Raw genomic sequence first — 26,404 nt, forward strand, 5'->3', positions numbered from 1 at the left:
TTGGATAGAATCATCTCAAACAGTGCTTTGATTTCTACTAATTTTCATTCTTTCATTCATTCATTTATTCATTCACTCAACAAATATTATTTTTCTCTGTAGAAACATAGCACTAGGCACTTGTCTTAGTTTGCTTAGGCTGCCATAACAAAATACCATACACTGGGTAGCTTAAACAATAGAAATTTATTTTCTCACAATTCTAGCAGTTGAGAAGTCCCACTGCCACCCCCCCACCCCAGGCTCCAGATGGCCCCATCTCTAAGGCTTCCATTAGAGGCCCTCCAGCCTGGTGAAATAGAGGCCCTTGACCTGCTGAAGCATAGAGCTGAATAGATCCATGGTCTGGTTCTGTTAAATCTACGAAGTCTGATAGCTTTCTTTCATTTTGTCTCATTTTTCTATTCCCTTTAGTTTTTCTGTACCAAGCTGGCAGTATATAATCCTATCTCTATTCCTGGCTTCTGTTGAGGTGGCTGTTAAAATCCTCATGAGTCATACCTATGATCTCCTTATTAAATGGTTGTTCACCCACACCCTGAGCGCTATCTTCAGAACAGTCTTCTCATTTTTTGCAATATGGATAGGCTGAGAACTTTCCAAATCTTCAAGTTATGGTTCCTTTTTGCTTAACAATTCCTTCTCCAATTCATCTCTCTCCTTTCTCATATTTTAGTATAAGCAGTCAGGAGTAACCAAGCCTCTCTTTCAACACTTTGCTTAGAAATCTCCTCAGCTAAATATCCAATTTTATCACTCACAAGTTTTACCTTTCACAAAACACTAGAACACAATTCAGCCAAGTTCTTATGCCATTTTCTAACAAGGATTGTTTCCTTCCAGTTTCCAATAACACGTTCCTTATTTCCCATCTGAGATCTCACCAGAATCGCCCTTAACATCCACATTTCTAGCATGCACCTCAAAACTCTTCCAGCCTCTACCCATTACCCAGTTCCAAAACTTCCTCCACATGCTTACGTACTTATTACAGCAGTACCCCACTTCTTGGTACCAGAATTTATATGTCAGGTTCTCCAGAGAAACAGAACCCATAGGGTGGAGGTATAGGGGGAAAGGGAGTGAGAGGCAGAGAGAGAGGAAGATTTAGAAAGAATTGACTCACATGATTATGGACTCTGAGAAGTCCTAAGATCTGCAGGCAGCAAGCTGGAGACCCAGACAGTTTAGTTCCAGTCTGAGTCCAAAGGCTTGAGAACCAGGAGAGCCAATGGCTAGTTCCAGCCCCAAAGCTGGCAGGCTTAAGATCCAAAGAGAGACAGTGTTTCAGTTCAAGTCTGAAGGCAGGGAGAGACTTGTGTCCCAGCTCAAAGGCAGCGCCAGTTCCCTCTTGCTCAGCCTTTTTGTTCTGTTTAGGTCTTTAATTGGTTGGATGAGGCCCACCCACATTAAGGAGGGTGATCTGCTTTACTGATGCAAATATTAATCTCCTTCAGAGACACACCCAGAACGTCTGACCAGATATCCGGGCACTCTGGGGCCCAGTCAAGCTGACGCATAAAATTAACCATCAAAGCGTTACAGGACTTACAGATATGATTAAGACATTTTTTCCCCTTGAAAAGCTTACAGATTAGTGCCAGAGACAGACTAGAGACAAGGTAGAGGGAGACAGATGCTACAATAAAGGCAAAGAAACGTGTTGAGGAAGAGGAGAGAGACGATCTTTTAATTTTGGTTTGGCACATCAAAAGGGGGTTTCATGCGAGTCCTGCCATCTGAATAGCCTTGAATATAAGTAGAATATGGATAACTGGTGATAAAGGAGAGGAGGGAACTATAAATTGTAGGTGCACAATGCAGTGTGTGGAGATGCATAGTATAATTATAAGCAGTACTAGCCTGCAATGTCTTGGATATCAATCTGTCAAGTGAAAACAATTAAAAAGCAAATTAAATCTTTAAAGCAGTGTTCAATAAAATGCCAAGGCAGGGGATGGGGTGTGTTGCATTCATATTACACAGCTAAACTTCATACTACCTTCTTTCATAATTTTTCTCCCAGATCTCCCACATGAATGACCATGCATGGCAGCTGCTCCAAAGCCTCTCTTCTCCTGCACTCTAAAACCTCCAAAACATCCTCCCAGCCCAGCCTAGGCACAGGTTTTTGTTTCCTCTGCCTCGTTTTTACTGGTACTTTTTCTTCCATCAGTAACTCTCTGTTCTTTATAATATAAATTCATCTAGCTTGCTTCTCCAGTTCTGTCCCTAATCCATTACCTTCATCTACTTTATAAAAGCATAGGAGCTAATAAGACAATTCCAACCTCTTAAGGGCTGGAAGACGCAAGATGCCAAAGATATCCCCTAAGTTCACAATGTTGACCTCTTACATTTGAAAAATAGCAAGTGTGTTTTGCTTATGTATTTTTTCATTGAAAGCAGCAAATCAATAAATCACTTGATATGCAAAGACTACAATATAGACTTGGAAAGGATGTAGTGGGAAGTCTGGCTGGAAAGGGCTAATATCTATGGGCATTTCCTATGTGGCATGCAATCTTTAACTTTGAAGGCCATGCTGTTAGTCTGAAGTTTATTCCACAGCCCTTGGGAGCAATGGAAGATTAGCGATTAGGAAACTGACATGTTCGGATTGTACTTTAAGGTCTACCTGTAAGATTAATGCATGTAAAATGGGGTAGATGGAGGCAGAGATGAGAGGCAGGAACACCAATAAGGAAGCTGAGAAGTCCATTGAGAAGTGCCCAGCATCCATCATGTTGAACTTTCTTGGCTATAAGAAAGAGAGGTTTGTGCAGACCATTATAAAGATAAGGTGTTTGTTTAAAGGATACCCAGTGGGACAGGAACTAGACCGGAAAACCCTCAGGATCTAAGGCAACTCTGGTGATGGGGGACTCTCTTCACCTTTTCCTCTCATGGTCTCTCCCCCACACTTCCTTGGGTCTGTTCCACTCTCTTCTTGGGCTCAAAGACCCATCCTCTCCTTACCTTCACATCCAAGCCACAGAAGGAGGCTCTCAAGAATATTCAGTTAATTAAAGCACCCCTGTAGTCATCCCCAGTCAGCAGCCTCCAGTACGGAGAGGAGAGCTGGCCAATCCTTTACAGAGTGGGCTGTCAGCTGGGCAAGTGGGGAAGAGGCAGTGGATGTGGCTATCACCATAATTAATACTTGTACTTGTTATATGTTTGGAGAGAAGGGTGTGACTTCTATCTTAGGCCAAAAATCAATTTAATTAAGTATCATTCTTCATTATGCCATAGCTAGCACTCTGACCTTGACCAAATCACTTCTATTCTCCATGCCTTCGTTTCTTCATCATTCAAGTGGAGATAAAAGTAACAACACTTAGAATTTAGCATTCTTCAGAATTATTAGCCATATTTAGTTAACGTGAGGTTTCACGTCTGTGCCACTTCTGGTTAACTGAGAATAACAATACCTTATATGTGTAATTACAGTTTGCAAATCAAGTTCACATCCATTTGATTTGATCCTCACAAGAGCACTTTACGGTAGGTAAGACAGATATCATTACCTCCATTTGAGATCCAGAGATGTAGTCAAGGTCACGTAGCTCTTAAGTGACAAAACCAGGATCTGAATTCCCATCTTCAAAACCCAAGTCCAATACGTTCTCCTCTTATTTGGTCTCAAGATTTCAGTTGCTTGGTCTCAAAAAATGTAGCTTTGGGGCTTCCCTGGTGGCGCAGTGGTTGAGAGTCCGCCTGCCGATGCAGGGGACACGGGTTCGTGCCCCGGTCCGGGAGGATCCCACATGCCGCAGAGTGGCTGGGCCCGTGAGCCATGGCCTCTGAGCCTGCGCGTCCAGAGCCTGTGCTCCACAACGGGAGAGGCCACAACAGTGAGAGGCCTGCGTACTGCAAAAAAAAAAAAAGAAAAAAAAGTGTAGCTTTTTTATCTGCTGTTGGCAGATCTGCTGTAGGTATCAAAACTATCGTCTTAATACTCTTTCTATTCTTATGTCTTCCTTATTCATGCCTCTCCTGTTTTGTATATTTCTAATTTATTACAGAAGTCCCTGTTTGGCTTTTTAGTAATGAAGGATTTGGTTGCAGATGTTCCAAAGCTTCCCTTGGCATTGACCCTTGTTTCCTGAATTGTAGGGAGACACTCCATCACAGTCACTACTCTCACCTCAGCTGGGAACACTGGGGAGGATGGAATCCTGAGCTGCACTTTTGAACCCGACATCAAACTTTCTGATATCATGATACAGTGGCTGAACGGAGGTGTTATGGACTTGGTCCATGAGTTCAAAGAAGGCAAAGATGACCTGTCGGACCAGGATGAAATGTTCAGAGGTCGGACAGCAGTGTTTGCTGATCAAGTAATAGTTGGCAATGCCTCTCTGATGCTGAAAACTGTGCAACTCACAGATGCTGGTACCTATAAGTGTTACATCATCACTTCTAAAGGCAAGGGGAATGCTAACCTCGAGTATAAAACTGGAGGTAAGTTACTTTTGAAGAGAGGGAAAGAAGGTGCCAGAAGATATTTGAGACTAGAGAGTGTGAATTGCTGATGAAATGTCATATTATGCTCATGAGTGACTAATATCAAAGACCATCCGAATTCTGCTAGCAGCCATCCTTGCTGTCCAAGACCCACACCAGCTCCGGAAGTAACCCACTATAATATTAGGTCTTAAGATCTTTTGCTCAAGACTCTAGCCTCTTCTGAATTTTCTCATATATTCCCTGAAATATTTTGCCAGAATATGTTTTCTCCATCAGTAGCTCTTTGTTCTTTCCCTTTGGTCTTGCTAGTGAGAGAAGACTATAATCTGGTCTGAGACTTTTCTGTGCTAAGTAGGCCCTAGCCCAAGTCTGAAATCAGTATCTCCAGGGACTCACGACAGTGGAACCCATTATAGGAGAAGTTCAAAGGTAACTGACCAAAACAATATTGGCCTATAAACTCACTAATCCTCCTCCAATGAAATCCATGCTTTCTTACCAACTAAATTTAACATATTTTCTGTATTTATGTACAAGGGACTGAGATATTGGAAGGAGTAAGAAGATGATTAAGAAAACAAAGATAATTGTCCTTCCTTCTGTAGAGCTGAGAGTGTAGAGCTTATAGAGTTGAGGGTCGGGGCAGAGATGAGAAACATATGTAAATAAGAAAAATATGTAGATAAGAAACATATCTACAATAATTAGTAAAGGGTATTATATGCTTTAAGAGAAAATATAAATAGAGTGATTTGGGGATTCAGAGGAAGAAAGAGATCATATCCAAATGCATAGGGAGGAAAGGGACAGGAAGGCCCCCATAGAGAGAATTTGACATTTGGGAGGAGCCTTGAAGGATAGGCAGAAAGTATCCTGAGGCATCCCAGGCTAAGCTAGCCTGCACAGATCTCTCTTGGACCTTTCATAATATGTGTATGTAGTGGTTTGAAGCATAGATCTATTCAGACCTAGGCACATACAGTGGCCTGGGCAAGGCAACCTCACTGAGCCTCAGCTTCTTTATCTTAAAATAGGGGTTAATAAAGTCAGGTCAAAGGGACACTGGGGCCAACTGAAAGGGCTTCCTTCCAATGGCAAAGCTGGAACCATCTGAGCAACAAAATAAACAATATAGTATTAAATTATAACTAAGCATAAAATAAATACACAAGTCCATACTTATATGAGGGAGATGAAACAAATCTTCTTTATAGATGAATTCCAAATAATGTATTTAGATCTCTCCCCCTGCAGGAAGCGGAGCTTAGAACTTCCCCCTCCCCGACCACCGCACTTAGGGTGTGTTAGACTTAGTGAAGTCCAGCTTCCAAAGAAACCTGGCAAACACAGACTCAGCCAGGTGATCAAAGTTAACATCCCCACGATAAATCATGTTAATAGCATGCACTCTCTGATGTGACATGTTGAGAAGGGCACTTTTACGTCTATAGTTTTCCTCTCCAAAACCCATAACCTCAGTCTAATCTTGAGAAAAACATCAAATTACAATAGAGGGGCATTCTACAAAATACCTGGCCAGTACTCCTCAAAACTGTCAAGATCATGCAAAACATGGGAAGATTGAAAAACTGTCACAGACCAGAGGAATCTAAAAAGACATGACAAATAAGTGCCATGTGGTATTCTGGATGGGATCCTGGGATATAAAATGGACATTAGTGGAAAAACTGGTAAAATCCAAATAAAGGCTGGTTTAGTTAATAGTAATATACGAATGATAGTTTCTCAGTTTTGACAAATGCATCATGGTTATTTCAGATGTTAATGTTAGGGGAAACTGGGTGAGAAGTATACAAGAACTCTCTGTACTAATCTTTGCAACCTTTCTGTAAATCTAAAGTTATTCTGAAATTAAAAGCTTATTTTGTTAAATGGGCACAATAATAGATATCCCTAGGACTGTTGTGAGGAACAAAAAAAAAATGTCTGGAATTTGGTCCCTAGCACAGAGCACACCCTCAATAAACGGTGGTTCATTGTCATGTGCACTCAGGTTCCCACATCATCTCCCAGGAGCTTGTGCCCTGCCTGCTCCGAGTATGTGCTCCAAGTACGTCTCTCCTGCTAGGCAGCAGGCTCTTGAAGGGCATGGCAAAGGCTTTCCTTCCACCTCTCAGTCCACACTAGCACAGTCCTGGGCAAAGGAAGATGCTAAATAAATTAATAATTTGTATCTTGCCCTTCTGGCATAATAAACATATTACAGGCCAAAGTCCAGGCCTTAACATTTTCTGTAAGTGTCTCTCTGCCTAGATAGAGGAAGTTAGTCTTAAATTCAAAATGTACTTGCCTCTCCAGTGAGGAGAATTATCTTAAAAGAAAGCAAATGCCTGTCTTTATTCATGGATACCAGGGCTGGGCAGTCTCTACCCAAGCAAACTTCAGATCCCCATGATGACAAGGCCTGTGTATTGAATTTCTGTGGGTAGGTGAATGCTGTTTGTTTCTTCCTTCTCCCTCCCCACGCTTTTACCCTCCAGGCAGAAAAATTACATAAAATTCAGGAGGCTTCATAGGTGCCTAGGAAAATAAATACCCAGTTTCCCTGATTGATAATTTTTTTGTGTGATCACTGGAACTTCTCTTACTTGGAGAAATTTATGTGTTGTAACAAGTATACCTAGAACTTAGGTCCTTGGAGTTTGTGATATTGTCCAAAGTGTTGTGATGTATAGCAATACCATGAGCAAATCATTTTTTGCATCTACAATACACTGGGTGATACATAGACAGCCCACTGGGAAAGTACTGAGTCACTTCAATGTGTTTTTAAGACCTAGCACTTCAAAGGCTATATTGTCTTATCCGTCTGACCTTGACCCCTGCCCCTTTTTGACCTTCAACCCTGCAGCCTTCAGCATCCCAGAAGTGAACATGGACTGTAACGCCACCTCAGAGAGCTTACGATGTGAGGCTCCCTGATGGTTTCCCCAGCCAACAGTGGTCTGGGCATCCCAAGTTGACCAGGGAGCCAACTTCTCAGAAGTCTCCGACACCAGCTTTGAGCTGAACTCTAAGAATGTGACCATAAAGGTTGTATCTGTACTCTACAATGTCACGATCAACAACACATACTCCTGTATGATTGAAAACAACATTGCCAAAGCCACGGGGGATATCAAAGTGACAGGTGGGTTCCTTTACACGTTTGGTATGGGTTTATTGGGGTTATAATCTAGTGTAAACTAAAATCTAATTTCTTTAACAGATATATTATGTACCAGGGCATAGAAAGTTTCACAGAGATCTCGATCACAATTCCAGTTGGGATTGCATTATGTAAGAAGAAAACTAATACAAAACAATATTTATGGCATACAGGTCAAAGGTGGCAATGAGTTTTCATCTTGTATACCTTCTTACTGTCCGGAGGGCAGTGTTTAGGATTCTGAGGCCCTAACTCAGAAGGATTGGTTTGGTAAAGCAGTGGAGAAGTGATGATGATTTGAAATCTTTGATATATTCAGCTGGTGATCTACATCCCGAGTCCCCCCAAATTGGTTTGGGTCTATCCTGCCTTTGAGAAGACTTCTGATTTGAAGACTAAAGGTCTTAGAGTCTGCCTCAGTCTTTCTTATTCAGTCCTTCCAGGACTTGCTCAAGGTCCCACTAATATTGGCACAAGATTAATCTGAAAGCTCCAGATTAAGCTGGCCTCCCGGGCTGAGAAGACCAGGAGCCAGGGAGGCTCAACACCCTAGTCTCCCTGCAGTGCTTTAGTATATTACAAAACCTAGGGTTGAGCTAGTGTCAAGGAAATGCATAGACTGAATTATGAATTTTAAAACCATCCCTGCTGGGGTTAAATTGAATTCAAGCTATAGGGGAAGGAGTGTATCAGAAGAACCACTGTCTTATATCAAGCCTAGTACCAAACAGAATACCTTGCACATTTTAAGTGCCCTTTAAATGTTTGCTGAATTTAACTGAATAAACCATATTTTCATCAGCTATTTTTTTAATAATTTTATTTATTTATTTATTTGGCTGCATCGGGTCTTCATTGCTGGGCGCGGGCTTTTCTCTCTAGTTGTGGTGAGCAGGGGCTACTCTTCGTTGTGGCGCACAGGCTTCTCATTGTGGTGGTTTCTCTTGTTGCAGAGCATGGGCTCTAGGCACACGGGCTTCAGGAGTTGTGGCACGTGGGCTCAGTACTTGTGATTCGCAGGCTCTAGAGTGCAGGCTCAGTAGTTGTGGCACACCGGCTTAGTTGCTCTGCAGCATGTGGGATCTTCCTGGACCAGGGATTGAACCCGTGTCCCCTGCACTGGCAGGTGGATTCTTAACCACTGTGCCACCAGGGAAGTTCCTCATCAGCTATTTTTTAATTAAAATTTATATATACAAAAAGGCAATCTATGGAATGGGAGAAAATATTTTTTAAATCATATGTTTGATAAGGGATTAGTATCCAGAATACATAAAGAACTTCTATAATTAAACAATGAAAAAGTCAAATAACTTGGTTAAAAAATGGGCAAAGGACTCGAACAGACATTTCTCCAAAGAAGATATACAAAATGGCCAACAAGTATATGAAAAGATGTTCAACATCCCTAATCATCAGAGAAATGTAAACGGAAACCACAATATCACCTCATACTAATTAGAATGGCTACTAATAACAACAACAACAGAAAACAACAAGTGTTGGTGAGGATGAGAAGAAATTGGAATACTTGTGTATGATGGTGAGACTGTAAAATGGTACAACCACTATAGAAAACAGTACAGGAGGTTCCTCAAAAAACTTAAAATAGAACTTCCAAATCATCTAGCAGTCCCATTTCTGTGTATTATGTACAAAAAAACTGAAAGCAGTGTCTCAAAGATATATTTGCACACCCATGTTTACAGCAGCATTATTCACGATAACCAAGAGGAGGAAGCAGCCCCAATGTCCACCAGCAGATGAATGGATAAACAAAATGTGGTATACATACAATGCAACATTATTCAGCCTTAAAAAGGAAGGAAATCCTTTTGCATGCTACAACATGGATGAATTTTCAGGATATTGTGCTATAAGTGAAGCCCGTCACAGAAAGATAAATATTATTTGATTCTACCATTTGATTCCACTTATAAAGTATCTGAAGTAATCAAATTCATAGAAACAAAGTACAATGATGGTTACCAGGAGCTGGGGCCAAGGGGAAAGGATACGGATTTGTTGTTTAATGGGTATAGTTTCAGCTTTGCAAAATGAAAAAGTTTGGGAGATTTTTTTCACAAGAATGTGAATATACTTAACATTACTGAACTGTACACTTAAAATGGTTAAGATAGTAAGTTTCATATTACGTTTTTTACCACAATAAAAAAGTATCTAATAAAAAATCATATATATGAGAAAGAGAGAGCTCTTCCACTATCCTGTGAAACAAACTGGTGACTGTACCAATTAGAACACTTTTAGTTGCCTGTAACAGAAAACAAAACCAACTGAAGCCTAAGCTAAAAGAAGGAATTTATTAGCAGGGTATTAGGATGTCTCATGAAACCAAGGACAGAAAGTGCAGTGTGGCTTCAATAACAGCTGGATCCAAGAACTTAAATGCCATTCTTTGTCTCTCATTTCTACTTTATTCTCTTTGCTCTCTAATTTACTCTCTCTTGTTTTAGTCTACAGGGCAGAATATGGTTGCCAAGAGCTCCTACCTTTAAAAGTCTCTTTCACTCAAGAGAGTAACTAGACTGAAGCTCAATCTCTCAGTCTGATTCTATTGAATATATTCCCAGAACAGCTCCACTTGGGTCAGCTGCCCATACTTAGACCAATGAGGCAGTACCTGGATGGAAGGCCTTCCCAGAAGAGGGGGAAATAAGCATTAGGCATTTAAAACAATGAGTGTTAACAACAGTATTTCAGTTTAGATCTCAATTAAAAGCTCCAACTATATAACTAATGTCTTCTAATAGAAATGGCAATAACCGAACAAACCACAGAAATTGGGCACAGCTTTTGTTCAGTGAGCAGGTTCTTTTTCCATACATGCTTATAGGATACATCAGAACAAGTGTTCCATGTACCAGTACTAGGACTATATCCAACTTTTAGAAGCATGACGTAGCTCAAAATTAAGATAAAATAACATAATTCCTTCTTACCATGCACAAAGTAAGTTTTTAAACAATTGAATGAGGCCATGAGGTTTATATCCTGTGTTCTCTAACTATACTGCTAATCTGGGTCATTCATTCAACAAGTATCTATTTAGTGCCAAATATATACAAAGTAATTCGTAAGTCCCATGAAACACTGAGATGAATAGCACAGTTGTCATAAGAGAAGTTAATCAGTGTGGATACGGTACCCACAGGAAAGAGTAGTTAATTATGACTGTAGTGGCTCAATAGATGAGGAAGAGTTCAAGCTGGGTTTTGAAGAAAAAGAATGGTTTTGATAGACTAGGAAGGCATGAAGTCAGAAGCCTATGTCAATGTCCGGGGGAGAAATTATGAGGGCTTTAACTGGGGCAGCGACAATGGGAAGGAAAGGTGGGAGAATCAAAAGTTAATGAAGAAAATAACCTACAGGGCTTGGTGACACAAATGTGAAGGACAAGAGAAGGAACAAGTCAAAAGGGGTCTGATATTGCTATATCCAGGTTGCTTAGGAGGTTAGTAATGCTACCAACAACAAAAATGAAAATGTAGGAAAAGCAACATGTCTGGTAAAAAGATGAAGATTTTAGAGCTGTTGAGTTGAAAGTGCCCACTATGTACAAAGGTAGAGATGTCCAATGCTTAGCACATTACCCAGCATACATCAAGTCTGGGGGAGACTGCTTCATCCCTCCTCCACATGTTTCCTTCCATGGGAAGAGATCCCCACCAACGTAACCCTTCTAGTCTCTCTTCTCTCCTCTTTCACTCTTCCCCAGAGGAAGAGAAATTAACTTTCCCAATTAGTGAGTTTATTAGGAGAAGCTGGGTATAAATAGCCCAGCTCCTCATTTTTCCTTTTCTCTCTAGCTAACCAGAAGTATACATTCTACTCTTCTCCTCTAAGCCAACAGTTTGCAGGGGTAGAATCTGCCCTTGTGGGAGGAAGCCTGCCCCAGTCTTGTGCTGCCTGTCACTGGGGAAGTCTGGGCTGCAGCCCACTTCCCTGCAGACAATGCTTAATCCTTTATTATCAGATTTATCAGGAATAAAGGTGATTTTAGTCTTCCAGTTGCCTCACTTTGTCTTGCTCTTTAATTGGTTCAGAACTCAGCTGGGGAGAGGGTGTTATTGGACTCCTTTGAACTCAAACAACAGGTGCTCAAAAATATTTGCTGAATAATTATATTTTTCACTGACATATAGTAGCAACTGTAAATACAGATGTGGAATTTAGGACAGAATTCGGGCTAAGGAGGTGGATTGGGAAAATGATCAGCTTAATGGAAGTAATGTTTATTAGGCTTGAGTGGGGTTACTGTTATTGTCTTGACAGCTAATACTTACTGAATGCTTACTATGGTGCCAGGTTCTAAGTGCTTTACTTGTATTAACTCATTAATCCTCACAAGAATCCTATGAAGTTGATGATTATTATTTTGGCCCTATTTTATAGATGAAGAAACTGTAGCACATATAGAGTAACTTGCCTAAACTTGCCTGAAGTCACACAGCTAGTAAGTATCAGAGCTGAAATGAGCTAAATGACACTGGACTGTCGAGGGAGAAAATAGAGTAAAGAGTAATTTAATTTCTTCACTTCTGCCTTTCTCTACTTCAAAATGAGAACAATACTTTCTCATTACTCTGTAGTGGTGTGAGGAAAGCAAATGACACAGAACCTGTAAAGGTCACTGCCTAGAGGAAGAAAAATCTGTCTGACACCAAGGACTGGCCATGGCTGTTGGTTTAACCTACTCTTTATTTGGTAACCAACAGCAGTGTGTTTATTGGAATCGTTTTTCATTTGGCTGAGGGCTCACTGGAGTGGACGAGAGAATGGAACTTCTTTGCAGAAAGGGAAAGCTCTGCTTTTAAGCTAGTTACAGAGAGGTAGAGAATGGGGTACAAAACTGCCCTCAAATTAGGGCACAAGTTATATTAGGAACAATCTGTTCTGTTTTTTGGGGGTATTTTTCTTTGCTAACCAGCCATGTGAAGGAGACATCCAGCTTTTCCTCTATGACCCTGAACTTTTTTCTCTCCCTTTACAGACTCTGAGATTAAAAGGCAAAGTCACCTCCAGCTGCTGAACTCAAAGGCTTCCCTGTGTGTCTCTTCTGTTGCCATCACCTGGGTACTCCTGCCTCTCTGCCCTTACCTGATGCTAAAATAATGCACCTTGGCTACACAGAAACATGCGGAGTCACTGGTACGACAGGTGAGATGAATCACGAATGGTGTCGGGGAGCCACTATGTTTGTTTGTGTCCCTAACAGGAATCAAGCAGCTCCCAGCACCAGCCCCAGAGAGAAACATTTAATAACGTCAGGGCAGTAGGCACTATTTCCACTGCTACTGTGAAAGGTAAGCATTTGTTAACAAAGAGTAGAGACCTCATTGACAGACGTACAGGAAAAACAACTCTATGCAATTCAAATATTTGTGTAAATTCAAACACCTTTTCATTTATTCAGTCATCCTTGAAGGCAAACATATCTTATTGAAGACAAAGAGATATTTGGCCCTGACTCATTACTCTGGATTTCACAATGAAACATGATGACATGAGCATAATCGCTCACATAAGTGGCCTCCTCCCAGCCCCCCTCAACAAAGCCCCTGTTGACTGGAGACTTGACAAAGCACTCACCAACTAGCCCTCTTGCTAAGACTTCCCACTCTCACTTCACTCCTTTGGCTCTAATTACTGGTAGGACATCTCTTTCTGAATATTCTTCTGCATGTGGAATTTGTATACAACTGAGATTGGGAAGTTACAGTCAACACTACCACATTACTCAGTGGCACTGCCACCATGCACCAGGCTCACAACCTTAGAGCTATTTTTGTCCCCCTCTGTCCTTCAGGTCAATTTGTTACCAAGCTCTACAGTTTTTGCCCATGTTGTCTTTCAGATTGCCCCTAATCATCTCATGCCCCGACTAGTTCTAAAACCTTGTACTTGCTCCTCCCTCTGTTTCAGGTGATAGGAAACAAGGTGCCAGAATAAAAGTTTTCAAATGCTATTTTCATCACAGCAGTCCTTTACTCTGCAACCTAAAGTGACTCTCTGGGCACTAGTATATCAAAGTTAAAGTCCTCAGCTATGCAGTCACAGCTCTCTAAGTTTCTCTCCCTAAGGTTCCTCCTTCTCTCAGCTACCTACTACTGCTCTCTGGCCTTGCTCCCTCTCTCTCTGCCCCTTCCTGGAAATCTCTACTCTATGCTAATTCAGGTCCACACTTCCTTCACCCATTTCCTGCTGGTCCTTTTATCTCACATCCCCTTGGTGAGCATGTATAATTTATAATATCTTACACTCTCTAAGGCATATATATTCCTTGCCTAGATTGTTAAGTCCTCAAGGGCAGACAAAAATCTGTTGATCTGCTTTGCTTTTTTGAGTGTGGTAAAAAAAATTTTACATTTATTTTAAAAAATAGTGATTGAGATGACCTAGAGGGGTGGGATAGGGAGGACGGGAGGGAGGCTCAAGAGGGAGGGGATATGGGGACATGTGTATGTATATGGCTGATTCATTTTGTTGTGCAACAGAAACTAACATGGTATTGTGAAGCAATTATACTCCAATAAAGATGTATTAAAAAAAGTGGTTGAAATACAAATATAAAGTTGTATACTTAGATAAAAGGTAGTACATGGATATTGTAAAAATTGCGAAGGTGGTATGCAAACAACGAAATCAGAGGAAACCCTTTCTTATGGGGCTGCTGTGGACTCAGGTCAGATCATGTTTCCCGAGGTAAGCTTGTGTCGCTATAAACTTCCCTCTTAGAACTGCTTTTGCTGTGTCCCGTAGATTTTTGGATTGTGTTTTCATTTTCATTTGTCTCTAGGTATTTCTTTTTTATTTCCTCTGATTTCTTCATGGACCCATTGGTTGTTTAGTAGCATATTGTTTAGCCTCCACATGTTTCGGTGTGTTTTTTTTTTTGCAGTCTTTTTTTCTTGTAGTTGACTTCTTTTGTTTCATAGCACTGTGATTGGAAAAGATGCTTTATATGATTTCAATTTTTAAAAATGTACCAAGGCTTGTTTTGTTGCCTAGCATGTGATCTATCCTGGAGAATGTTCTATGTGCACTTGAAAATAATGTGTATTCTGCTTTTGAATGAAATGTGATATATATATATCGATAGATAGATAGATAGATATAGACATTAAGTCCATCTCGTCTAATGTGTCATTCAAGGCCAGTGTTTCCTTACTGATTTTTTTGTCTGGAAGATCTGTCCATTGACGTAAGTGAGGTGTTAAAGTCCCCAACTATTGTTGTGTTACTGTTGATTTCTCCCTTTACGTCCATTAACATTTGCTTTATGTATTTAGGTGCTCCTATGGTGGATGCATATATATTCACAATTGTTAGATCTTCATCTTGGATTGACCCCGCGATCATTATGCAGTGTCCTTCTTTGTCTCTTATAGCAGTCTTTATTTTAAAGCTTATTTTGTCTAATATAAGTTTTGCCACCCCAGCTTTCTTTTGATTTCAATTTTCATGGAATAACTTTTTCCATCCCCTCACTTTCAGTCTGTGTGTCTTTAGATCTGAAGTGAGTCTCTTGTAGGCAGCATGTATACAGGTCTTGTTCTTTTATCCATTCAGCCACTCTTAAGTCTACTGACTGGAGCATTTAGTCCATTTAAATTTAAAGTAATTATTGATATGTATGTGTTCTTGTTGCCACTTTGTTAATTGTTTGGGGTTTGTTTCTGTCTTTCTTGTTCCTTTCTTTTGTTCTCTTCTCTTGTGATTTGATGACCATCTTTAGTGTTATGCTTGGATTCCTTTTACTTTTTTGTGTATCTAGCATAGGTTTTTGATTTGTGGTTACCATGAGGTTTTTATATAGCAATATATATATATATATATACATGATTGTATTAAGTTGCTGATCTCTTAATTTCAAATGCATTTGAACAACCCTGCATTTGTACTCTCCTTCCCTCATGATTACTGTTTTTGATATCATATTTTACATCTATTTGTTTTGTGTATCCCTTAACTGCTTACTGAGGATATAGATGATTTTTACTACTTTTGTCTTTTAGCCTTCTTACTAGCTTTGTGCATGATATGATTTCCTACATTTATGTTTGCCTTTACCTATGAGCTTTTTCCTTTCATAATTTTCATGTTTCCAGTTTTGGCCTTTTCTTTTTAACTTAAAGAAGTTCCTTTAACATTTCTTGAAAAGCTGGTTTGGTAGTGCTGAACTCTTAACTTTTGCTTGCCTGTAAAGCTTTTGATCTCTCCATCAAATCTGAACAACAGTCTTGCTGGCTAGAGTATTCTTGGTTGTATGTTTTTCCCTTTTATCACTTTAAATATATTGTGCCACTCCCTTCCAGATTGCAGAGTTTCTGCTGAAAAGTCAGCTGATAGCCTTATAGGAGTTCCCTTGTATGTTATTTGTTGGTTTTCCCTTGCTGCCTTTAATATTATCTCTTTATCTTCAGTTTTTGCCATTTTAGTAACAATGTGTCTTGGTGTATTCCTCTTTGGGTTAATCCTGGATGGGACTCCCTGCACTTTCTGGACTTGGATGTCTATTTCCTTTCCCAGGGTAGTGAAGTTTTCAGCTATTATGTCTTCAGATATGTTTTCAGTTCCTTTCTCTCTCTCTTTGCCTTGTGGGACCCCTATAATGTGAATATTAGTACACTTGATGTTGTCCCAGAGGTTTGTGTCCTCTTTTCATTCCTTTTTCTTGTGTTCAGCGTCAGTGATTTCCACTACTGTCTTCCAGTTCACTGATCCATCATTTAGTCTACTGTTGATTCCTTCTAGTATATTTTTCATTTCAGTTATTGTATTCTTCACCTCTGTTTGGTTGTTCTATCAATATGTATTTTCTAACTCTTTGTTAAAAACTTTTAACTTCTCACTCTTTGGATCCATTCTTCTCCCTAGTTCTCTGATCATGTTTACAATCACTACCCTGAAATCCTTCTCAGGTAGATTGCCTATCTCCACTTAGTTGTTCTTCTGGGGTTTTATCTTGTTCCTTCGTCTGGAACACGTTCCTCTGTCACCTCATTTTGCTACCTTGCTGTTTGTATTTTTATGTATCTGGTAGGTTGGTTACATTTTACGACCTTGGAGAAGTGATATTTTGTGGGAGACCTCCTATGCGTCCCAACAGCACACTCCTCTCTCGTCACTCAAGCTGTATGCCCTAGTTCTTCATATGAGGATTGCATGGGTCCTCCTGTTGTCGCAGGCTGACTATGTGGGAGGTCTAGTAAGCTTGGTTAGCCCTTGGTCCAACGTTGCCAGGCCGTCTCATGTGGAGGCTGCTGGCTGCAGAGGCAGCTGACTGCGGAACCCCACGGGGACCCAGGCATAGTGCTGGGTCATGAGTGGACGGAGTCAGGGTCCAGAAAACTCTGGTAATATTGTCCACTGACTGATGGGTGAAGCAAGGGTGTTAGTGCTGGTCTACTGGTGGGCAAAGCCATGTCCTAGAGTCCAACTGCAGGGCCCAGGGGTCCCAGGGCTGGTCTTGGATTGCTGCGGGTCGGGGTGGGGGGGGAGTGGGCGCGGTTCCTGACACAGTTGGCTCTGGGGTGTCTCAAAGTTTGCGTTGGCCTGCTAGTGGTTAGGGCTGGGGCCCAGCTGCTCCCCAGGGCAGGGTCTGGCCTACTGGTGGCAGGCTAGGTCTTCAGGCTCTGGGATTGTGGTTTTCTTGCATCTAGTGTCTGCCCCCTTGTGGATGAAGCTGGCCCAGAGGCTAGAATAGGCTTCCTGGAGGGCAGCATCAGGGTCCAGGGGATTCTGGGGCTGGTACCTGCCCACTGGTGGGTGGAGCTGGGTCCTGGGCCATGTCCAGAGGCAGCTATGGGCTCAGGTGGTCTTAAGGCAGCCAGTCTGCTGATGGGTGGGGCTGTGTCCCTGCCCAGATAGCTGCTTGGCCTGAGGCATCCCAGCACTGTTGACTATAGGCTGTTGGGTGGGGCCAGGTGTTGGTGCTGATGAGCTAGAAGGAGAGTTTCACAATGGCATTTGCCAGTACCAGTGTCCACATGGTAGGAGCTCCCCAAAATGGCTGCCATCAGTGCTTGTGTTCCTAGGGTGATATGCAGTTGCCTCCTGCCTCTCTGGGAGACGTTCCAGGATCAGCAGGTATGTCTGACCCAGGCTCCTATCAGATTACTGCTTCTGCCCTGGGTTCCAGAGCATGTGAGATTTCGTGTGCACCCTTTAAGAGTGAAGTCTCTCTTCCTCCCGCCCTTTGGCTCTCCTAAAAGTAAGCCCCACTGGCCTTCAAAGCCAAATGTTCTGGGGGCTTGTCTTCCTGGTGCAGGACTCCTGGGCTGGGGAGCCTGATATGGGGCTCAGATCTCTCACTCCCTTGGGAGAACCTCTGCAATGTAATTATCCTCCAGTTTGTGGGTCACCCACCTGGGAGTATGAGACTTGACTATCGTTGAGTCTGCCTCTCCTACCTGTCTCACTGTAGTTCCTTCTTTATGTCTTTAGTTGTAGAAGATCTTTTCTGGTAGGCTCCGGTCTTTTTCATTGATGGTTTTTCTGCAAATGGTTGTGATTTTGGTGTGCCTGTGAAAGGTTAGCTCAGGGTATTTCTACTCCACCATCTTGGCTGGGGGTCTCTTCATCTGCTTTTCATTCTTTCTCCTGTTCTCCAAACACTATGGTGAAGTGCACAAAACAGATTCTTTGTAAGGAAATCTGCCAGTTTCCATCATTTCCGACCTCCATGGTTATCACTGGAGGGAGATTTCCCTAAGGAAACTATCCTTTGAGTATCTCATTAGTAGAAGGAGCCCTTTCTTCTTTCCTTGATTCCCACAAGGAAATGAGTTTTTAATATACTGTGACTAGATAATCTGACCTATAAATTATAGCTTATTCATCTTTATCTTGTATTCCCTTAAAGCAGTAAAATTTGCAGTCTTTTTTTTTTTTTAAATAAACCAAGACATACATGTTCACATGCAGTACACAAAGGGTTATATACTGTTACCTGGTTAGCTGCAGCTCCATCTCTTTCTCTCTAGAATTACAGAGGGATAACCTTAAATCAATTTTAAAAAAATAAATGAAGAGATCATTACTTGAGATACATATTATAACTGATCATGACACTTTAGGTCACATACATTGCCTGGTTGAGAACTCAGATAGAAGCCACCTTTCCACTTTTATCTAGGAGCCTGCCCATAGTTCCTCTCTCAGTTCCTGTTTGCTCTGAGGATGATCTCTTTCCTTAAGGGAAGATTCAAGCCATCTCCTTTCCCCTAGCAACCCATGATACCATGTGGCCTCAATAGAATATCATCAGAATACAGAAAAACAAGTGGAAGGGAGACTTTCAGTTCTTGATAAATGTTTGTTGAATGGCTATAATGGTATCCTATTGCTGTTATTTTCAGAATTCCAGGAATCTGCAGAACTATTTCACCACAAGATATGACCTAGTTTTATAGTTCTGGGGAGAAATGAATTTATGTCTAGAACTCAGGAGTGAACAAATAACATCAAGAAGAAGAAGCCAAAACCAACCCACAGAAGACTTCAATATGAAGAAGATAAATTTATCTTCAAAGACATATATGAAAAGTTGGGAAACAATTCATCTGAACTAGAGAAGTGTATTAGACTCTGAAGTAAAGTGAATGTAGAGACAAGTATATCCCCATATCTCAGGGACCTCCCCATCCCCATCCAGGGAGTGAGAGAATGGGCTACTGCATCTCATTTGTCTCAGAATCTTTAGCTATACTGCTGTAATGTTGCTCTGAGGAAGTTTCTAGAAACTTTTGATTGCAATATATCCACATTTTATAATCCACAAATTACACTGGTGGATTCAGTAAGAAGCTGCTAATCAGCTGCCACTTCACAATTCAGAGGTAGCTGTATTTTAGTGATGGGTCAAATGATTCACTTTTCATTTACAATGCGAAAGTGCCCTGGCATCTCCTCCCACCTGACACATGCTTAAGATATGTGGAAAATCATCATAATTTTAACATAAAAAATGTAGTTGGGCAACACTGATTTTCTAAACTATGTGAACACCTGATTTTTAAAACAAACTAATGCTATTTTACTTCTCAGATGATGTTCATCCTTGAATGGTCCAGGAAAAGAAGACCTCTCATCTTCACTGTGTGTGATATCCTGCCATCACAGGGTTTGAGGCTTCTACTTCATATCCTGCATGGACAGTGACGACCTCAGCTTTCACCAGCATCTACAGCGGTGGGACACAACCAGGTGACTTTGCACCACCTCAGGGGACACTTGGAAATTCTGGAGACAATTTTGTTGTCACAACTTGGAGGTGCTACTGGCATCTAGTGGATAGAACCCAGGGATGCTGCTCAACATCCTACAACATACAGGCCAGCCACCCACAACAAAGAATTATCCAGCCCCAAATGTCAATCGTGCTGAGATTAAGAAACCCTCATGTAGAGTAGAAAAGGATCTAGAAAACAGGGGAGCAAACAAACCTGTTTGCTTCCTAAAATTAGGCATTAGTTTCTCTCTTTGGCTCCTGCCTCAGCACAGAGAGCCAGAACTCAGTTTCAGGCAACCAGGAATTCCTGATGGATTATCTTCAGCTGGTTGCTTCTACGTTCCTTTCCTTTCTTTCTACTCTACAAATCAAGTCCTGTGAGAGAGCTGCCTGAGTTCCATCACAAGTTCTCTCAGTCTGAATTTAGATCTCAGCACTCTGCCTAGTCAAAATTCAAATTAAGGCAGCAAAAACATGTAACTTCCTTGAAACAGAGATTTCTGAAAGCAGGGGCAATGAACCTTTGAAGTGAGGCCCTGAGGAATGAAACTTTGATGGAAAAGAATGTTTCCTTGCCAGGCCCCTTCCCACACTTTTTGCATGTTGACCACTTCCTCCCTGGCACTTTGGACCTTCTGTGCCTGTATTACATTTTGTTATAGAAAACTTCATTTTAGAGTTCTGACCATTCAAAAGAATGATTGAATATACATTTCCTATGCTGTTGTCTGCCTAGTTTGCCAAAGAACGCGAGTATAAGGGAAAATGGATAAAAAGCCATACATCAGGTTTTAAAGATTAGTACATAGCACATGACGGGCCTTCAATAAATGTTTGTTGAATGAACGGATGAATGAATGGATGAATGAATGGGAGGGAACGGCAGGAGCCTGTGGGTATGGGCAAGGTGGCTGGGTCTAGTTTCTTAAGGGAACTACATTAGGCTTTACCAGCCTGCCAAGTCTCCATCTGGGAAAATAAGTGGTGACAGTAGACTTGAGGCAGATGAATGTGGGAGAATACACACGGGTGGACAAACCCATTGCTCTAGTATCAAAACAATCTGATTCTTACTAGTCAGGAATTATCAAATTCTCAAAATCTTAGAGGTGGAAGGACCTCAAAATCCTCTTTCCTAGTCCTTTCACTTTTCAGGTGAAGACCCAGAGGCCCAGGGTGAAGTGTGGGTAACTGGCTATCCTCAGGCTATATAACTTGCTCAAAATCACACTGGTAGTTGGAATAAAGCCTGAAGATAATTTAATTGCTAAAGAGCAAATTCCCAGGGGACTTCTGAAATAACTGCTGCATTCCCAGCTTGTTCCCAAACGGCCTTTTGCAAGAAGAGAATAATGCTGAACCAAACTGAGAAAGTAAACTGTGACAGCATAACGACTCCCAACCCAGGTTAATTCTTTGGCCTTGTCCATGACCACACAGTGATACGTGCAGAGGCATTAGACACCAGATGCTATTAACTGAAGTACAAAGACGAGAATATGATGTACACCACAAACATCTAGGGAAGCTCAAATCCAGATGCCAAAAGCTAAAACATTTCAGAAGTATTAACAATTTGAGGGAACAAGTCAAACTTCAAGAAGTACTGGCTACCAGCTATACCCAGATTTATTGGAAGTGTACAGTGACCGCAATCTGTGCATTGTCAATTGGGGGATGGGGCGTGCAGGGGGTCATTACTGCATAATAAGGCTTCTGCCTGATGGCATCTGTGATGTGCTTTGGTTCTATTAATGAAATTTGTAATTCCTAATCTCCCTCCTGCTGGTAAAGTCTCCATACATCCAACCAGCTGCTCTAATTCAGACTGTCTTACTACACGCCTGAGCACCTTGCTCCTTCTAACACTGTCTTATTTCCTCTTTCACATCAATCATCTCCAGGAGTTTCAGTATGGGAGCCATGAGTAAAAATTAACAGTCACAAAAACAGAACCTTAGAGATGCTCTCTTGTCTTTCTTTAAATTCTATCTCTCTCGAGCATAAATTCTTCTTTCCCATGAAGCTGTCTTGGAGTGGTCCTGTGCACTATGATTTTACTCTTCTCTAGTCTATACATAATTTAACACAAAATCGCACGTTGTTTTTGTCTATTGCTCCTCATTGCTGAGCACTTGGACAGTTTGAAGATGACGACAAAATAAGGACGGGGGCCTAGGCAGTCTTTGGAAACTTGCTCTTAAGAGGATCAAGCAGACATTCCCAGGAAGCTTTGTTTACTGATAGCATCTTCTGGGCCAAAGCAGTTAAGTCACAACTTAGAAGGGGGGTATCTGTAGTTACCACTATAGGAGCCTCTGTGTCTAATGAACGGCAAGGCTCCCCCAGATAATGATATGCCTCTCTCTTCTCAAAGTCATAATTTCACCTGCAGCATTATCTTATCTCTTCAGTTCAAATCTAATTGCCTGGCCTAAGAAGTATCCTTAGCATTTTCAATTATAAGGTCCCTTACCCAAAACTCTAAAGGATACTTCGAATAAGAACTTTATGGATAGCTTAGTCCTATATCCCTTCTTTACAATAAGCCAAAAGTGATGCTCACTTAATCTAGCCTGTAAGCAGTTCATAGCAAACTGAAACCATTTCCTTTCTCTCTTTGCCTTCCATATTTGCAGTTCCCAAAATTTATTTGTAGTTCCCAAAATTTATTTGTAACCATTATGTATCATTATAAGGAGAACTATTAGGCTTTGACAGATAAAATTCCAGGACCTTATGGTACTTAATATGACTTTGATGAGTCAGATAACCGTATACGACCCAAGTGGTAGGTCCAGGTCTCATACCTAGGGTAGGTGAGGCTGGAAATGTGACAAGTTTACAGCATAAAGACAGCAGTTCCTATTTAGAGGCAGTAGGTACCCCAGAAGAAGCCAAGTCACAGACTGCTAAATGAGGATCTATGAGAAAAATGACAACTGTCTTCAGTTCCTCTCACCTTCCCTTTTATCCATTTTCTCCCATACAGCCCAATCAACGGTCCTCTAGACCCTGAGTATCCTGTCTTTCCACCATTCTTTCCATCACAACTTCCCCACAGGCACCCCCTCACCCCAAGAAAACAATGCTCCCTGGCATCTAGCCACACATGAGAAGGTAATTTCTCGACTACCTTTTTCATTAGCTTAATGTACTGTCTTCCCACAGAGGTAAATAATCCTCACTTCACTGAAGTAAAGCAGGAGTAAAAATATCCAACTAGTGAGAGATCCTTGGGGTGTCAAGTGTAGACCAAGGACTCTCACTGAGGGTGCGGGGGTGCTCTTTAACAATACAGGCATCACCACGTCCACCCCCATTGCGGGAGTTAAGAATCACTGTGTAACGTGAGACATATTTGAATATGTTACCTTCATAAACATATAACTACTGTGGAAATGTGAGGTCTACTGATGCAAATAACCATCTTTAGAGAAAGGAAATCAAGTGCTTCCTAGGTCTCAAACATCATACTAGGTATTTGTCTCATTCAGTCCTTATCTTATAAGGTGGGTATCACCTTGACCCTAGTACCATCACCATCACCATTTTACAGAGGGGAAAACAGGTCCTGAGAGGTTAAGTAACTTACCAAAGATCATATAAGCCAACAGGTTGAAAAAGCATTCAAACTCAAATCTCTCATGACAACCCATACTATTTCTGAAAAAGTATGGTCATGTGTAAAAGTGCTATAAATATCTGTAACATTATATAAATATTGGCTATTGTGTTATTATATATATTAAACTATGAGGACTCATTGGGAGCTTTCAGCTTCATTGCTCATGAAGATCTGAAGCCATCTGTAAGGAAGACGGCCCTTCTCCTTGGAGGAGACTGCAATGATTCCTAAATTACACTTAGGCATTTCCACCAAAGCCCTTCCCTAACTCACAAAGGGGCTGGCAGTGAAATTGTAAGCCTCCTCCTAACTCACTTTAACGTCACCTTCATGTGTTCCCAAAAGTTCCTTGGGGACTGCCTCCAAGACTTCAGAAGATGGTTGTAATCTGCTGTAATTGTCTTTACCAGATGATCCAAAATGTCTCTTGAGACCAGTTTATATGTTCCATGTTGTTTGGCCTCAAATATACCTGGAAAGAACATGTTTAATTATTATAAGTTCTTCCTTGAATTCACAAATGTTGAGCACTGGACCACAAATGGTCCTGTCCACTCTGCCAGGACCAACCACACTTTTTATGCAATCAAATCTATCAATTTTTTCCATTTTTAAAAGTTTCTTCTTTTAGTACTTATGTTTACATATGTTTAAACATGGCTTCTGTACCCTGGATTACATTAAAATATTAATCTTTATGTTTTAGTATTTCCATGTTTCTTTTTCAACATTTAAATCTTTATTCCATCCATTAATTTTTTGTATAATCTGTGAGGTAAGGGAGTTAAATGTTGTTTTTTCAAGTGATTCTCCAATACTATTTCTTAATTAACTCATCCTTACCCCTACTGACTTTTTAAATATTTTACTATATTGCATGTTCTTATATGTATACTTATATCTGTTTCTGAACTTTTGATAACCTGTGAGACCTACAATTTTAACCAGTATATATAGGAAAGGAAAAAGAATAGTTACTTGCAAATACATTCACCCAGCTATTCCCTGGAGATGGCGGTGGGTGGCTCAGACAACAGAAATTTATTTTCTCATAGTTCTAGGTGCTAGAAATCCAAGATCAAAGTGTCAGCAGGTTTGGTTCCTCCTAAGGCCTCTTTTCTTGGCCTGCAGATGGCCACCTTTTCAATGTGTCCTTACATGGTCTCTTCTCTGTGTACATGCATCCTTGGCGTCTGTTCCTCTTCTTATAAGGACACCTGCAATATCAGATTAAGGTCCACCCATATTACTCCATTTAACCTTAATCACCTCTTTAAAGGCCCTATCTCCAAATACAGTCACATTCTGAGGTACTGGGGGTAGGACTTCAACATATGAATGTGGGGGAACACAGTTCAGTCCGTAACACTGGCACAGAAGCAGCAACTAATAAAATTAGCTATTATTAAGTATTAAATATGGGTTGGGAAGGGCAACTGAATATCAAGGCAACCATAACAGGAAAGATGTGACCAACTTAGCTTTTTTCTCCCTGTTTGACCAAGAATAGATGTTTAATATTTGAACAGTTGGGACACAAGAGAAAGCCTTGTCCAAAGAGCTACTGCTTCAAACCAGGTCAGAGGACACTTGAAGACTAGAGCACAATGGCTCAGCAGGTGGATGCTGTTAAGGGAACTGAATTGGCTAATGGCCTCCGCAAACCACAGGTTACTATTTTAAATGTCACAAAAGACCACGGAGCATGAAAAGATGAAAAATAAAACCAGTGTGGGTCCAATCTTCAAACAAGTAGAATTGAGTGACAGGGCAGTTTGGCTCCATGTGACTAAACTAAATTGCTGAGAACTAAGGCTGTCTTTGGTCGAGATGTAGACTACAATCTTTTCTGTCCTGGGGCTCTGAGGATAGAAAACAGCTTTTTTCTTTTTTCTATCCTTCTCACTAAAATCCTTTTCGCAGTCCTTGTAGAGTGAAACATCTGTGTGTTGGTCAAAGTCATGCAAAAGGGACACAGACAAAACAAAGTCATGCAAAAGGGACACTAACTCTAGCGCTACAGAATGTAAATATAAGAGGGCTTATTTGACACCACATACAAAAATAAACTCAAAATGGATTAAAGACCTAAATGTACTACCAAATATTATAAAGCTCCTAGAGGGAAACAGAGGCAGAACACTCTTTGACATAAATCACAGCAATATCTTTTTGGATCCATTTCCTAATGTAAAGGAAACAAAAGCAAAAATAAACAAATGGAACCTAATTAAACTAAAAAGCTTTTTTTTCTTTTTTTGTGGTACTCGGGCCTCTCACTGTTGTGGCCTCTCCCGTTGCAGAGCACAGGCTCCGGACGCACAGGCTCAGCTGCCGTGGCCCACGGGCCCAGCCACTCCGCGGCATGTGGGATCTTCCCGGACCGGGGCACGAACCTGTGTCCCCTGCATTGGCAGGCGGACTCTCAACCACTGCGCCACCAGGGAACTTTTTGCACATCAAAGGAAACCATCAACAAAATGAAGCCAACCTACTGAATGGGAGAAAATATTTGCAAATGATATGACCAGTAAGGGATTAATATTAAACATATATAAACAGCTCATACGACTCAACATCAAAACACAAACCCAATTAAAAAATGCGCAGAAGAATTTGCAGCAACATGGATGGACCTAGAGATTATCATACTAAGTGAAGTAAGTCAGAAAGAGAAAGACAAATACCATATGATGTCACTCATACATGGAATCTAAAACATGACACAAATGAACTTATTTACGAAACAATAGCAGACTCACAGACATAGAAAACAAACTTATGGTTACCAAAGGGGAAAGGGAGATGGGGGGAGAGGGATAAATTAGGAGTTTGGGATTAGCAGATACGAACTGCTATATATAAAATAGATAAACAA

The 26,404-nt window shown here is 41.0% G+C and overlaps 1 protein-coding gene and 1 long non-coding RNA gene across 9 annotated transcripts in view; one reads left to right on the top strand and one right to left on the bottom strand.

Moving 5' to 3' along the window:
* Positions 1-231: 231 nt before the first annotated feature.
* LOC138842635 (uncharacterized) overlaps positions 232-26,404 on the bottom strand; it is a 44,635-nt gene continuing 18,462 nt past the window's right edge. For 5 of the 8 annotated variants that reach the window (XR_011377372.1, XR_011377373.1, XR_011377367.1 and 2 more), the window contains 3 exons: positions 24,505-24,743; positions 23,842-23,998; positions 232-3,873 (listed from right to left, as the gene is read on the bottom strand). This is a non-coding gene — a long non-coding RNA (uncharacterized lncRNA). Of the gene's footprint in view, positions 3,874-9,313; positions 18,283-18,617; positions 18,669-23,841; positions 23,999-24,504; positions 24,744-26,404 lie in introns of those variants that run through there. The other 3 variants (XR_011377368.1, XR_011377371.1, XR_011377369.1) reach the window with 3 other exon arrangements.
* VTCN1 (V-set domain containing T cell activation inhibitor 1) lies at positions 4,207-12,801 on the top strand. Its single transcript, XM_060293675.2, is given in 3 exon segments — positions 4,207-4,467; positions 7,346-7,624; positions 12,657-12,801. Coding segments are annotated over 3 exon segments (645 nt in total). The 5' UTR covers positions 4,207-4,223; the 3' UTR covers positions 12,779-12,801.

This window comes from Globicephala melas, chromosome 1, assembly GCF_963455315.2.
Source record: "Globicephala melas chromosome 1, mGloMel1.2, whole genome shotgun sequence".
In the NCBI taxonomy this organism is placed as follows: Eukaryota; Metazoa; Chordata; class Mammalia; order Artiodactyla; family Delphinidae; genus Globicephala; species Globicephala melas.